Consider the following 15,467-nt stretch of genomic DNA (forward strand, 5'->3'; position numbering starts at 1 on the left):
GCGTGTGCGAATGCAGGGTTCAAGCCAAAATCCCTGGATCCAAACGCAAGGAAGAGTAGTGAAGTCGAACCGTACTTCACCTTCCCACGTCCCCATCTTAACGCCCTTTAACCCTTCTCTTCATCGCCCCCACCCCACCTATCCTTCTCAAAACCTCTCAACCCCCACCCGCCAACTCTCCCCCAATTTGCCTCTCCGCCCCAGACAAACCCACGTCTACTACGCTCTTCCTATGAACGCGCGCCCGCGCGAACACACACACACACACGTTCACCCGGCACACGTGCGGTTGGTTCACTCGTGCGGTTCACTCCTGTATTTTTCATTCGTTCGTTCGTTCATTCATCCAATCGGTTCATTCATCGTTCTCTACTTCTCTCCCACCCCCCCTCACCACCACCATGACGCAAAATACAATCCGATGCTGTTCTTGCTGTTGTCGCTGTGACGTCTATCACGTGGCTGGACTCGCAATCCCAGGGGTCGTGCCTGTTCGACTCCATCTCCCCGGCGCGGACGTTGAAACGATGGAGGCGAGTTTCGAAAAATCCCTTCGCACCCTCTGGGCCCCATCCACCAGTACGAACGGGTAAACACCGCAGTGTGGGCGCAACGACAGGTCGCCTCGTGTGGTGGGGTACAGTGTGGGAAGCTCCCCACCACCCCCCTCCCCTCTCCCCCCACAACTCTCTTCCAATATGCTCGACCAGCGTTACTGAGTATTCCACAATACCATACTTTGCCAGAGCTCCCCCTTTATCCAGCCGTGGCACGAGCACGCACTTGCAGGGCGGCACCTTGACCCCCTGCCACGTGACGTAATCGACGAAGGGTCTGTGGTGAGACCCACGTACGGTCAGACCCTGGGTTAGTGCAGACGGGCCAACACCGTTTGTGAAATGCACGTGGTGGTGGTGGTGTTTGCTGTGTGCCCTGATCGATTCGTGCAAATGATGAGACTCTAATCCTGCACACCTGAGTTGTCACCTGGGTTAAACAAAGTCCAACTTGTGGTTGGCATGCGCACGCCGTGGTGTGCGTGGCACACGCTAAACACTTGCGCCACCGCTCCACCTACGAGTACAAAGATCCCTCGTAAAGCCTTAACAGACTGTTGGGGCAAGTACTGTTAGCGAGCACACGCATGCATACGTACACACAAGTAAAGGTCCCCCGTATAGCCTTGACAGACTTTCGGGGCAAGCACACATACACACATCCTCGCACGCGCATGAAAAATGCTACTCTGCAGTTTGGAGATGCTCGCTGCATTGTGAGATGAACCTGCAAGGGGGGGGGGGGTGGTGGTGGGATGATGATGCAACAACGATCCCCCATGCGATTGAGATTGAATCAATGGAATTGTTCGGTTCTTAATGCTCACAGCTCGTGCGTCGAGTCGTGTGTGTGTGTGCGCGTAGGAGAACGACGATCGTCATCGATTCGCGGTGTTAACGGTGACCTACAGTGCGCCACGAAAGAACGTAATCGGCAGTAATTTAACGGCGTGTGTACGACGTTTGTTACGTGTACAATCCACTGCTGGATGAAGGACCTCTCCCATGCCTGATGTGTCGGTGCAGGTTCGTGAAAGTGGGGGCAGGGGAAGCGCGCATAGAGGTCCGAGTAGAGTACAGCACAACAATGTTTTTTCTTGTCGCCCCTGTGACGACACAATGGGCTCAGTGACGTATTTGATGACGCGCGTGACTGGCTCGTGGAAACTGCATGGCCGCCACCACCACTATCGATTCTGCACACACATACACCTTAAAATACATACAAAAATAGAATCGTGAATTCTGTCAGGGCAATGGATAGTTACGGGGGCCAGAGGATTATTGTTTAAATTAAATGTAGTAATAATATTAAGAGTTACAAATCAATAGCATACTTGTCAACCCATACGGTTTACCCAAATTCTCGAACCGGGAAATTGAGTTTTCAGGTCCATACGGCGCACAGCCGTTTCAATGCGGGGCAAAAATGCTCTTGTCTGTTTGTGTTTCTCCCTTGTGATGGGACTTTGTCGGACGAACGTTGGGATTGATAAGGGGCACGGGGTGACCAACAATGTCTGAATTGTTCTGTAATAAGGTAGAGCACCGATCAGGGGGGGTTGACAGGCATGCAATAGCCCACCGCAGTTTCTCACGTGCGCGAGGTGTACACAAAGGGGGGGGTATGTGGGAGTCGCCACGGGGTTTGATAGACCCGCGCATGCACGAGGGCCGCGTGTTTGCGTAGGTTTTTGTCAGCTGCCACGTGCACGCGAGGTCGAACGCGATGTATTGTGACGTCACAACCCAGCCTAGAGCAACGGACGGCACCGTTAGCAATCGGTTTCCCCCACCACTACCACCCACCACCTCCCTCTCCCCCCCCATATCCCCACCCAACTCTCAACACCTCTCTCTGAAAACCTCAACTTATCATGACAAGCAAAAAAAAATCAAACAAAAACCTCCCAGCGGATTTTCATGTTGCTTCCCTCTCTATCCGTGTTTAGTACACGACCCCCCTCCCTCCCTCCCACACTGCCCCCTTCCTCCCAGCTGCCTCGTATATTTCAGTAGAAATTGAATGACTTTCATCATGGCCATAACGTAATGATTTTAAGTCCACGTGGCCACAACCTTCTCGACGCGTTCGTGTAATGCCCTGGGAATGTTTAATCTCGTCGTTTAAAACATTACATTTTCATTTTTTTGGGTTCTGCTGTTGTTCTTATCGTGCTGCGGTTTGTTATGTCCGGTTGTAAAGATGCTAGCTGATTTGTCGGTATTATATTATTTTCTAGCTATTTCTTTCTCTCGCTGTTTAATGCGTGCGATGATGATTATGGTGTTGTCGACGATCGATGATGACGACGTTAATGATGACGTGGAATTGTTCCTCTTCCCCGTGTTGTGCTGACAATGGAACGTGGATTTCGTTTGTCTCGAAAAATAAAAAGGAGAGCTAATGAAACGGGGTCCAAGCCGACTTGCAGGAAACGTTCCGCCGTGTCCGCATTCACTCGAGTCACTCGCAGGAAACACATTCCTGCGGAGGGAGCTGGTAGGAACGTTGGGTTGCTCGGTCAATGGCCAGGGTCAACGGCGGCGTGGTGTATTCCGCAAATATGCCCGACTGTGAGGGCGGGCACAAGCTGGCGTGAGTAGGTTAAACGTTGAGTTTTATAAGGGCACCACGGGGTGACCAGCCCCTCCCCACCCAGCCCCACATCTACCACCCCCCACCCAGCCCCTCCCCACCCAGCCCCACCCCTCCCATTTTTGGAATTACAACGGACACACGGACACAATAATCCCCTGTGGGCTGGTGTAACCAGGTGGTTCCTACCAGTATTATTTCAACACGGTATCTGCTCATCGCTCTCGTGGAGACAGAGAGAGGACGACGCGGAGGGGACAGGAGGAGGAACCGCCGAGACGAGGAGGAAGGCAGCGGCAACTGCGCGGTGAGCAGCCGGCGTCCAATTCCCCTCCCGAGCTCTGCGATCCTCTATGCGTGAAGGTGTTTATCGGCCGATTACAGTCGTCGTCAGTGTTCGTGCACGTGGGAGGAAACCGGAGCAACCTCCGATTTGCGCGGTTGGCTACGTGTGAAAGAAGTTCAACAAGCATACGGTGGGGGGGGGGGGGCAGAGCTTTGTGATGTCATATTTGAGGGGGGGTCAAAAATCGTCCAAAATCGCGTGACGTCATTTATGGACGGCCCCTTACTTCAACGTGAACGGACAAGCAACGTGCGGTGTCGTGGCACGAAATGCTGCGTTCGGGTAGCACAGCAGAGGCGATTGGCGTGCGGAATTTTCCGGAGATCGAGAAGAGACGACGCCTCTCTCTGGGGTCATGGAGTTCTTTTGTCTGTGGTGAGGATTAGGGGGGGAGGGGGCGGGGTGGTGAGGTAATGAGTGCGGAATCAGCTAACAAATACCCCCTGTTGCCAGGCAACGCCAGATCAACATTGGGAGAGGTCAATACTCCTTTGAAAATGAAACCAATGGAATTTAAATAATCGTCGTCGTCGTCATCGTCTTCATCATCATCGACAACAACAACCGCCATTCGCTACATCAGTAGCGGTGACGTCACAGCGGCGCTTTGTGGACTTTAAGATCATCACCATCATCATCATCGCCACCACCACCACCTCATCCACATACAAGGTCATCATCACCATCACCACCACCACCTTATCCACATACAAGGTCATCATCACCACCACCATCACCACCTCATCCACATACAAGGTCATCATCACCACCACCACCACCACCTTATCCACATACAAGGTCATCATCACCACCATCACCACCACCTTATCCACATACAAGGTCATCATCACCACCATCACCACCACCTCATCCACATACAAGGTCATCATCACCACCACCACCACCACCTTATCCACATACAAGGTCATCATCACCACCACCACCACCACCTCATCCACATACAAGGTCATCATCACCACCATCACCACCACCTCATCCACATACAAGGTCATCATCACCACCACCACCACCACCTCATCCACATACAAGGTCATCATCACCACCATCACCACCACCTTATCCACATACAAGGTCATCATCACCACCACCATCACCACCTCATCCACATACAAGGTCATCATCACCACCACCATCACCACCTCATCCACATACAAGGTCATCATCACCACCATCACCACCACCTCATCCACATACAAGGTCATCATCACCACCACCACCACCACCTTATCCACATACAAGGTCATCATCACCACCATCACCACCACCTCATCCACATACAAGGTCATCATCACCACCACCACCACCACCTTATCCACATACAAGGTCATCATCACCACCACCATCACCTCATCCACATATAAGGTCATCATCATCGCCACCACCACCACCTTATCCACATACAAGGTCATCATCATCACCACCACCACCACCTTATCCACATACAAGGTCATCATCACCACCACCATCACCACCTCATCCACATACAAGGTCATCATCACCACCACCATCACCTCATCCACATACAAGGTCATCATCACCACCACCACCACCTTATCCACATACAAGGTCATCATCACCACCACCTTATCCACATACAAGGTCATCATCACCACCACCACCACCTCATCCACATACAAGGTCACCATTATCATCACCTGATTACGCACGTGCACACTACGACGAGATGTCTGTGCCACGGCGCTCATTTTAGCCGCTCGTTTGTTGTGAGCGTCGCTCCCCAAAGACAAAAGACCCCCCCCCCCCCCTTTTGCTATAAGCCTCCAGCAGACTGCAAGCAAGACCGGCACCGACACACAACAACAACAACAACCGCCATTCGCCACTAAGTGGCGGTGACGTCACCACGACGCTTGTGCCAGGCCATGTGCACCTTGAGGCCACGTGAAGTGTCGAACGCCCGCTGGCAGGTCACGGGGCAGACCCAGCAGGTGCCACGGGTCGACTGAGATGACCGAGATGACTGGCTGATGCACCACCTGTGCCCCCTACTGTGCCAACTTGCTGTGCTTTAGCCACCCGGCGCTCCGCTCGTTGTTGTGAGCGTCGCTCCTCCGCCCTCCGTTGTTGTTGGAGGGCGACTGCCTCCAACTGCTCAGTAGCGTCCTTCACGAGCCTCCTCCACAAAGGCCGATCTTAACACCGCTGGTACCAGTCATCGGCAAGTCCACTCAGCTCCACATCCTCCTGTACCACATCACTCCATCTCCTCTCTAGCCCGTGCCGCGCCCGTTTAGCCCCCTCGATCCGGCCGAACAAAAGCTGTTGAGGCATGCGGTGGCTGGGCAGGTGGGTTACATGACCCAGCCAACGCAGCCTTGCCTGCCGGAGGAGCTCACCGATGGGACTTTGCCCAGCTCGTTCAAGGATTTGTGAGCTCACACAATCCAGCCTGGTTAAACTCAGGATGGATCGTAGGCAGGCCAGCCTAAATGTTTCCAGCCGGCGAAGATGCTCCATTAGGGGGGTCCACGTTTCGCAAGCGTAGAGAAGGGAGGGAATGACCGTGGCCGAGAAGACCTGAAGCTTCGTGCGGAGCGACAGACCAGGTAGCTTCCACACAGCGTTACGCAACCGATGAAAATATATTGCCGCTCGACCGATTCGGAGTGAGACCTCTGCTGTTAAACTGGAGCCGGTCATGAGCACACTGCCCAGGTATAGGAAACTCTCCACTCTTTCCACTACTGCCCCATCACCGATTGGGAGTTGTAGGGGTGGAGTGTTCGATGGTACAAAATACCCAAGCAGGTGCTTAGTTTTGGTGGGGCTGATGGTAAGGCCCCACCTCTTAGTGGCACGCTCCAGTCTCAGCAGCAGCGTCTCCAACTCCTCTTCTGAATGAGCAGCTATTACCAAATCATCGGCATACATAACGTGGTTGACCAATAGGGAGCCATCCCTTGATCGCACCCGGGCATCGATCAGCCTCCCATTATATCTGTACCAAATGGAAATTCCCCCGGTACAGCTATTGAAGGCTTCACGAACTACGCGGTCAAAATAGATGTTAAATAATGTGGGAGCCAGAGGACATCCCTGTCGCACCCCAAGGTGTACAGGGAAAGGCTCCGACTCCCTGCCACGTAGTTTTACCCGGGCCCGCTCACCATCATGAAGGTCCTCAATGATCATGAGCAGAGGGTCAGGGACTCCGAAAGCACGAAGAACAACCCAGAGCCCAGTCCTACTGATGGTATCATAGGCCTTGACCAGGTCAATAAAGCAGAGATGTAGGTCTTTTTGGAATTCCCTACACCTCTGCTGTAACAGACACACAAGCACCGACACACACACGCACCGACACACACGAACCGACACACCCACACCGACACACACGCACCGACACACACACACCCACACACACGCACCGACACACACCGACACACACGCACCGACACACACACGCACCGACACACACGCACACGCCCGTGCGTGTCTCGGCGTGAGACGTTTGGCAACCTGCATTCCGCCGGGCGCATCGGGTGCGGTGCCAAAAGCGAACTTCCAACTCACTCGCCGGGTAGCGTATTTTACCGACCCGGTAAATAGCGTAGCGAGCGTGGGAGCAGGCGTGGGGGTGCCTTGCAAGTTCGTACTTAGATACAGGACTTGGTTTATTAGTGTTGATTTATTTTCAGTGACTTCATCTTCTTGGTTCTTTCGGTAAACTCACGTAGAAGGGAAATAATACAAATAAAACAATAAAATAATTCTCACGACGTTTCGGCCACAACGCAAGCAGCGTCAGACGCTGTCTACCCGACAGACCTGGTCTTCACCTGAGGACGGCTGCTTGCGTTGTGGCCGAAACGTCGTGAGAATTATTTTTTTATGTTTTATTTTTATTATTTTATTATTTCCCTTCTACGTGACTTTACCGAAAGAGCCAAGAAGATGAATCCCTGCAATCACGAAAGCTTTAAATCGAAACATTTCAGTGACTTGTTCACCATTCCGATACCTTGCGCTCTCCATCGGTGTTTGTGTTTCGTCGTTATCGTCGTCGTCGTCACGTTCTGCTCCGCGCCGACAGAGAGATCTGCGATAAAGAGCTTCACGGCTCATCGGATTCCTCCAGTCTAAGTCGAGATTCCGATTCACGCGGCCTCGGAGTGCACCTAGCCTGCCACAGGCGCTGGTATTGACGTCATCGAGACTTTTGTGGCGAACGGGCGGCTGTAATTAGTGGGGGGGTGTGGTGGTGGGGGTGGTGGGGGGGGGGTGTGGTGGTGGTGGGGGGGTGTGGTGGTGGTGGGGGGTGGTTGTGGTGGGGGGTGTGGTGGTGGTGGGGGAGTGGGGGGGTGTTGTGGTGGTGGGGGGTGTAATAGTGGTGAGGGGTGTGGTGGTGGTGGGGGGTGTGGTGGTGGTGGGGGAGTGGGGGGGTGTTGTGGTGGTGGGGGGTGTAATAGTGGTGAGGGGTGTGGTGGTGGTGGTGGGGGGTGGTGGTGGTGGGGGGTGTGGTGGTGGGGGGGTCTGGTGGTGGGGGGGGTGTGGTGGTGGTGGTGGGGGGTGCTGGTCGGGGGGGGTGTGGTGGTGGTGGTGGTGGGGGGTGTGGTGGTGGGGGGGTCTGGTGGTGGGGGGGTGGTGGTGGGTGTGGTGGGGGGGGTGCTGGCCTCCCACCCCCGACCTTCATAGGTGCGGCTCACTAACAGCACTTGCCCCTACAGTCTGTTGAGCCTACACGGGGGGGGGGCGGGAGGAATCTTTGTCTTTGTAGTGGGGGGAGAGGGGGGTGGGTTTCGTGGGGAGGGGGCGGAATGAGATGGGGTAGTGGGGGGAGAGGGGAGGGTGTGGGGGGTGTAGGGGGGAGGGGCGGGTGTGGTGGGGGAGGGGCGGGGGTGGGGGGTGTAGGGGGAGAGGGGAGAGGGGAGGGGGTCGGGGGGGAGGGGCGGGGCTGGGGTTGGACTCTGCACCAAGAAATTAATTCTAACGTCAGCCGAGGCGAGCACGCCGCGCGGTGTGTCAGTGCGCGTTGTCTGCAGGTCTCGACACGCTCCGGCCTATTAGACTGCCCACAGGCACACACACACACAGACAGACATACACACACAGAGACGTACACACACATAGAGACGTACACACACAGAGACGAGACGTACACACAGAGACGTACACATACTATTCAGACACACACAGACAGACACACACAGAGACGTACACACACGCATACATTATACACACACAGAGTACGTAACAACAGCCCACAGTTAGACACACGCATGCATTATACACACAGAGTACTGTATATAACATCAGCCGCCATTAGCTAAGTGGCGGTGACGTCACCGCAACGCTTGTGCCAGGCTAGGTGCACGCAGTGTACATACACCACGTGCAACAACAGCGTCCCACTGCGTGACTCGGCAAGTCCCGGTCTGTTAGCCTGCCCGCACAGACACACACACACAGACACAGTTACACACAGACACACACACATACAGACACACACACAGACACACACAGTCACACATAGACACACACAGACACACACATAGACACACAGACACACACAGATAGACACACAGATACATACAGACAGACACACACAGACACACATAGCCACACAGACACACACACCACACAGACACACACACACACAGTCAGTCACACACACAGACACACACAGACACACACACACATAGCCACACACAAACATACATAGACACACACACAGACATACACACGTACATAGTCACACAGACAGGCATACATACTTGCATTCAGTCACACACACAGGCATATACAGTAGTCATACACTAACTCTGTTGTAAAACACAAGCACCACACTAGGCCTCGATAGCATTACAACACACTACACATTCGTATCCAGAGACAAACACACAGACATATAAACACACGCACATACATTCACGTGTGCAGTACGACGTACTGTATATGAAAACTGCAGGCCACTTCGAGCCTCCGTGTATCAGCTTGCCACACACATACAGTGTACATACACACATACAGTGTGAACACACATACAGTGTACATACACACATACAGTGTACATACACACATACAGTGTGAACACACATACAGTGCGAACACACATACAGTGTACATACACACATACAGTGTGAACACACATACAGTGTACATACACACATACAGTGTACATACACACATACAGTGTGAACACACATACAGTGTGAACACACATACACATACAGTGTACATACACACATACAGTGTGAACACACAAACAGTGTGTACATACACACATACAGTGTGAACACACATACATACATACAGTGTGAACACACACATACAGTGTGTACATACACACATACACAGTGTGCACACACAGTGTGTACATACACATACAGTGTGCACATAGTGTGTAATACTACACACTTGTACAGTGTGTACATACGTGAACATATACAGTGTGTACATCCACACACAGTGTACACATATACAGTGTACACATATACAGTGTGCACATATACAGTGTGTTCACATATACAGTGTACATCCACATATAGTGTGTACAGTGTGTTCACATATACTGTGTGTACAGTGTGTTCACATACAGTGTGTTCACACGCATAGACAAATATCTCTCGTATCGCCTTTGTGTCAGGCTGGGGCAAGTGTTAACGAGTGTCTATTAAGGCCGGCTTAAACACAGAAATACACACACACGTGTACTTACATACAAATACACACACACACGTGTACTTACATACAAATACACACACGTGTACTTACATACAAATTCACACACACACACGTGTACTTACATACAAATACACACTTACACACACACACGTGTACTTACATACAAATACACACATACACACGTGTACTTACATACACACTACACACATACACACCCTTGTACTTACACACTACACACATACACACCCTTGTATTTAAAAACAAATACACACTACACACACACGTGTACTTACAAATACACACGTACACATACACACCCTTGTCTTCACATACAAATACACACTACACACGTGTACTTACAAATACACACGTACACACACCCGTATACTTACATACACACTCGTATACAGTCGACACACACGCACACACACAGTGTCCCCTATTGACACATCAGCTGTTCAGCAAGTCCCTGCCCTCTGCATTAAACACAGCAGCAGCAGCCGCACATTAGTATTAACACCCCTAGGGTGTTGTTGTTGCTGCTGCTGGTGCTGGTGGTGGTAATCCGCAGCAACGGCCGACAGAGAGAGAAAGAAGAAGAGGAGGAGGAGGAGTTGGTGGGCAGGAGGAGGAGAAGACGACGAAGACGAGGAGAGAAGAGAGGCGAAATTCCTCTGGGAATTTGAGAGCAAGAGACGATATTGGCGAGAAGGGAAACGTCAGAAGGTGACGGACGAAGAGGAGGAGACGGTGGCTACCAAGGGGGGGAGTGGTGGCAGTGGTGGTGGTAGTGGTGGTGGTGGTGGCAGTGGTGGTGGTGGTGCGGCAGGAGGAGGGAACTTTGGAGAACGTTTTCGTAGTGCGGCTGAGTCATCGTTGGGCTACCTGTCGGGTCGGGCTGGGAAGGTGAGATGCGCACACTCCGGTGTCTGTGTGCTGTGTCTGTGTGCTGTGTCTGCGTGCTGATTGAGCTGTCTGTGTGCTGATTGTGTGCTGATTGAGCTGTCTGTGTGCTGATTGTGTGCTGATTGAGCTGTCTGTGTGCTGATTGAGCTGTCTGTGTGATGTGTCTGTGTGTGCTGATTGAGCTGTCTATGTGCTGTCTGTGTGCTGATTGTGTGCTGATTGAGCTGTCTGTGTGCTGATTGTGTGCTGTGTCTGTGTGATGTATGTGCTGACTGTGCTGTGTCTGTGTGATGTCTGTGTCTGTGTGACGTATGCGTGCTGTCTGTGTGTTTCTGTGCGCTGTCTGTGTGCTGTGTCTGTGCTTTGTGTGTGCTGACTGTGCTGATTGGGCTCTCTCTGTGTACTGTCTGTGCTGACTGCGCTGTCTGTGCTGATTGGGCTGTGTGCTGTGTGTGTTCTGTCTGTGTGTGTGTCTGTGCGCTGACTGGGCTGTGTCTGTGTGCTGTTTGTGTGCTGTGTCTGCGTGCTGTCTGTGTGCTGTGTCTGTGCGCTGATTGGGCTATGTGCTGTGTATGCGCTGTGTCTGTGCTGTCTGTGTGTGTGATGTGTCTGTGCGCTGTCTGTGTGTGCGCTGTGTCTGTGCGCTGATTGGGCTATGTGCTGTGTATGCGCTGTGTCTGTGCTGTCTGTGTGTGTGTGTGTGATGTGTCTGTGTGCTGTCTGTGTGTGTGATGTGTCTGTGTGCTGTCTGTGTGTGTGATGTGTCTGTGTGCTGTCTGTGTGCTGTGTCTGTGTGTGCGCTGTGTCTGTGCGCTGTCTGTGTGCTGACTGTGTGCTGTGTCTGTGTGTGTCTGTGTGTGCTGTGTCTGTGTGCTGTCTGTGTATGCGCTGTCTGTGTGTGTCTGTGCTGTCTGTGTATGCGCTGTGTCTGTGCTGTCTGTGTGCTGACTGTGTGTGTGCTGTGTCTGTGCTGTCTGTGTATGCGCTGTGTGTGTGATGTGTCTGTGTCTGTGCTGTCTGTGTATGCGCTGTGTCTGTGCTGTCTGTGTGCTGACTGTGTGTGTGCTGTGTCTGTGCTGTCTGTGTATGCGCTGTGTCTGTGTGTGTCTGTGTCTGTGCTGTCTGTGTATGCGCTGTGTCTGTGCTGTCTGTGTGCTGACTGTGTGTGTGCTGTGTCTGCGCTGTCTGTGTATGCGCTGTGTGTGTGATGTGTCTGTGTGCTGTCTGTGTGTGTGATGTGTCTGTGTGCTGTCTGTGTGTGTGATGTGTCTGTGTGCTGTCTGTGTGTGCGCTGTGTCTGTGTGCTGTCTGTGTGTGTGATGTGTCTGTGTGCTGACTGCGCGTGGACCGCCGTTGACGAGACGCGAGCGGCCGTTTGTGCCGTGGGGCTCCCGGTGCCTGGCGGTGGTGGTAGGGATGGTGGTTGTGGTGGCGGTTGTGGAGGTGGCGGTTGTGGAGGTGGTGGTGGCGGTGGTGGTGGCGGTGGAGGTGGTGGTGGTTGTGAAGGTGGTGGCGGAGGTGGTGGTGGCGGTGGCGGTGGAGGTGGTGGTGGTTGTGAAGGTGGTGGCGGAGGTGGTGGTGGTGGCGGTTGTGGTGGAGGTGGTGGCGGTGGTGGCCGTGGTGGTGGCCGTCTTCTTGACGCCTGCGTGGTCCCATCGTCGTTGTGCTTCCGTGGCTAAGTTGGTGGTTACAGCGCCGGCCGGCATTGGTGGTACAGTGTGTGTCACGTGGTTGGTGGTGCGGTGTGTGTCACGTGGTTGGTGGTACAGTGTGTGTCACGTGGTTGGTGGTGTGTCACGTGGTTGGTGGTGTGGTGTGTGTCACGTGGTGGGTGGTGCGGTGTGTCACGTGGTGGGTGGTGTGTCACGTGGTGGGTGGTGCGGTGTGTGTCACGTGGTGGGTGGTGTGTCACGTGGTGGGTGGTGTGTCACGTGGTGGGTGGTGTGTCACGTGGTGGGTGGTGCGGTGTGTCACGTGGTGGGTGGTGCGGTGTGTGACACGTGGTGGGTGGTGCGGTGTGTGACACGTGGTGGGTGGTAGTGTGTGTCACGTGGTTGGTGGTGTGGTGTGTGACACGTGGTGGGTGGTGCGGTGTGTGACACGTGGTGGGTGGTGCGGTGTGTGACACGTGGTGGGTGGTAGTGTGTGTCACGTGGTTGGTGGTGTGGTGTGTGACACGTGGTCGGTGGTTCAGTTTGTGTGTCACGTGGTCGCGATTCGTGATGTCCCTTTAAAATGCGTGGCCTGGTACAGTAACGTGAGCTGTAGGTCACCCGCGCGTGGCGTGTGTAGCCTACGCCGGGGCCAGTACTGTTAGCGAGCACCTATTAATACACACACACAGACACACACACACGTGTTATACACGAGCTATATGACACTACGAATGCGTGGCGGATGTGTGGGTTGGTGTTGTGGTGGGTGGTGGTGGTGCCTGTGGGCGCAGTGGCTAACGTGCTGCGAACCCGCCGATCTGAGTTCGATTCCAAGGCTGGCATCGGTGGCGATGATCTTATACAGCGACCTTGGGTACTGCCTAGGTCAGTCTCAGTGGTTCTTCTTAATCTGGGGGGTGCACGTAGCCCCCCATTGGGGGGACGGTGAGACATGTCCAGATTTTTTTTTACAGGCAAATAATCGAAAACAAATTAAGCAACAACTTTGTTTCATTGATCCCTACGTATGTATTAACATGTTTTGTAACAATCGATAACCTAAACGGGAGGGGGGGGGTACAAAGGCTGCAGTAAAAGGTCACAAGAACCACACCTGGCTTCTAGGTCGACTCAGCCCTAAATTAAGACCTGGTGCATTGTGTAATTAACATGAGCACGCCGACGGATGGCCATCGTGTCCCGCCTTAATAGGTGCTCGCAAACATCAATTGACCCACAAGTTGTGTTAAGGCCACACACATAAACACGGGGGGGGGGGTCTTTGTACAGAAGTTTAGAAAGGTTTCTCTACCATTGACCACACTGTACGTACAGACGATGTTCCTGCATACCTGTCAAACCGGATGGTTTACCCGTAGTCTTGTATAGGGTAATTGAGTTTAAATAGAAAGTTTGTGTTGTCTCATATTCTTGGTTCTTTCGGTAAAGTCACGTAGAAGGGAAATAATAAAATAATAAAAATAAAACATTATTTTTTAAATCTTATGTTTTATTTTTATTGTTTCATTATTATATTCTTGGTTCTTTCGGTAAAGTCACGTAGAAGGGAAATAATACGTATTTTTTTATCTTATGTTTTATTTTTATCATTTCATTATTTTTTAAGTCTTATGTAAAAAAAAATATTATTTCATTATTTCCCTTCTACGTGACTTTACCGAAAGAACCAAGAATATGAATCAATGCAGTCACGAAAGCTTTAAATCGTGGAGCGGTGTGCTGTCAGTCGTGGAGAATACAAGAATTTGTGTTTCTCACATGACCATACTTCACCACGCTGGTCAATGCGGGTTGTGTGTGTAAGGGGGGGGGGGGTGTTATTACACGGATGGGGAGCGGTGGCGCAGCGGTTAGCGCGCTGCGCTTAGAACGCGGCTACCCTGGGCCTCCTCTAGGTCGACTCAGCCTCAAATGTGTACCCCCTGGTGCAGTGTGTAGACATCGCCACTAGGGGAGACAAAGGCGGCCCGGCGTAGTGCTGTCCACCCACCCCCACGTGTGCCGTGCCGGCCTTCGTAGGTGCTGTTCGCTAACAGCACTTGCCCCTACAGTCTGTCGAGGCTACGCGGGGGATCTTTGTCTTTGTTATTACACGAGGGGAGGTGGCCCTGTTACAGCAGCAGGGGGGGGGGGGGAGGCGTTCGGATCTCATTCGCCACTGATGTGAGCCGTGAGCCGGGAATGTCAATGACCACCACCGCCACTGCCGCACGATAATTGCCGCTCGGGGTTTCTACTGACGGTCGCCATCAGTTTGTTGTTACCCGTCGTCACCGGAGGTAAATATCATCAACACCATCACCATCATCACCATCATCAATACCATCAACATCATCACCATCAACATCCTCACCATCAACATTACCACCATCATCAACATCATCACCATCATCACCACCATCATCAACATCATCACCACCATCATCAACATCATCACCACCATCATCAACATCATCACCATCATCACCACCATCATCACCATCAACATCACCACCATCATCAACATCACCATCATCATTAACGTCACCACCATCATCATCACCATCAACATCCTCACCATCAACATTACCACCATCATCAACATCATCAACATCATCATCATCACCACCATCAAAATCAACATCACCACCACCACCATCAACAACATCACCACCAACATCATCACCATCATCAGTCGTCACCATCATAGCTCGGTCATGCTCTGTCCACTGCTGGAT

The 15,467-nt window shown here is 52.4% G+C and overlaps 2 protein-coding genes across 6 annotated transcripts in view; both read left to right on the forward strand.

Moving 5' to 3' along the window:
* Window positions 1-2,970, forward strand: part of LOC133362002 (reticulon-1-A-like) — a 74,573-nt gene extending 71,603 nt beyond the window's left edge. For all 5 annotated transcript variants that reach the window (XM_061580981.1, XM_061580976.1, XM_061580987.1 and 2 more), the window contains one exon: window positions 17-2,970. In XM_061580981.1, coding sequence (XP_061436965.1) covers window positions 17-59 — 43 coding nt within the window. In that variant the 3' untranslated portion in view covers window positions 60-2,970. The remainder of the gene's footprint in view (window positions 1-16) is intronic.
* The window catches only part of BAG5 (BAG cochaperone 5), a 37,510-nt gene continuing 23,605 nt past the window's right edge, over window positions 1,563-15,467 (forward strand). The window contains exons 1-2 of the mRNA XM_061580782.1: window positions 1,563-1,583; window positions 10,895-11,074. Coding sequence (XP_061436766.1) covers window positions 1,563-1,583; window positions 10,895-11,074 — 201 coding nt within the window. The remainder of the gene's footprint in view (window positions 1,584-10,894; window positions 11,075-15,467) is intronic.

The sequence above is a fragment of the Lethenteron reissneri genome, chromosome 8 (genome assembly GCF_015708825.2).
Source record: "Lethenteron reissneri isolate LAM-NWPU_2019-01 chromosome 8, ASM1570882v1, whole genome shotgun sequence".
Taxonomy (NCBI): Eukaryota; Metazoa; Chordata; class Hyperoartia; order Petromyzontiformes; family Petromyzontidae; genus Lethenteron; species Lethenteron reissneri.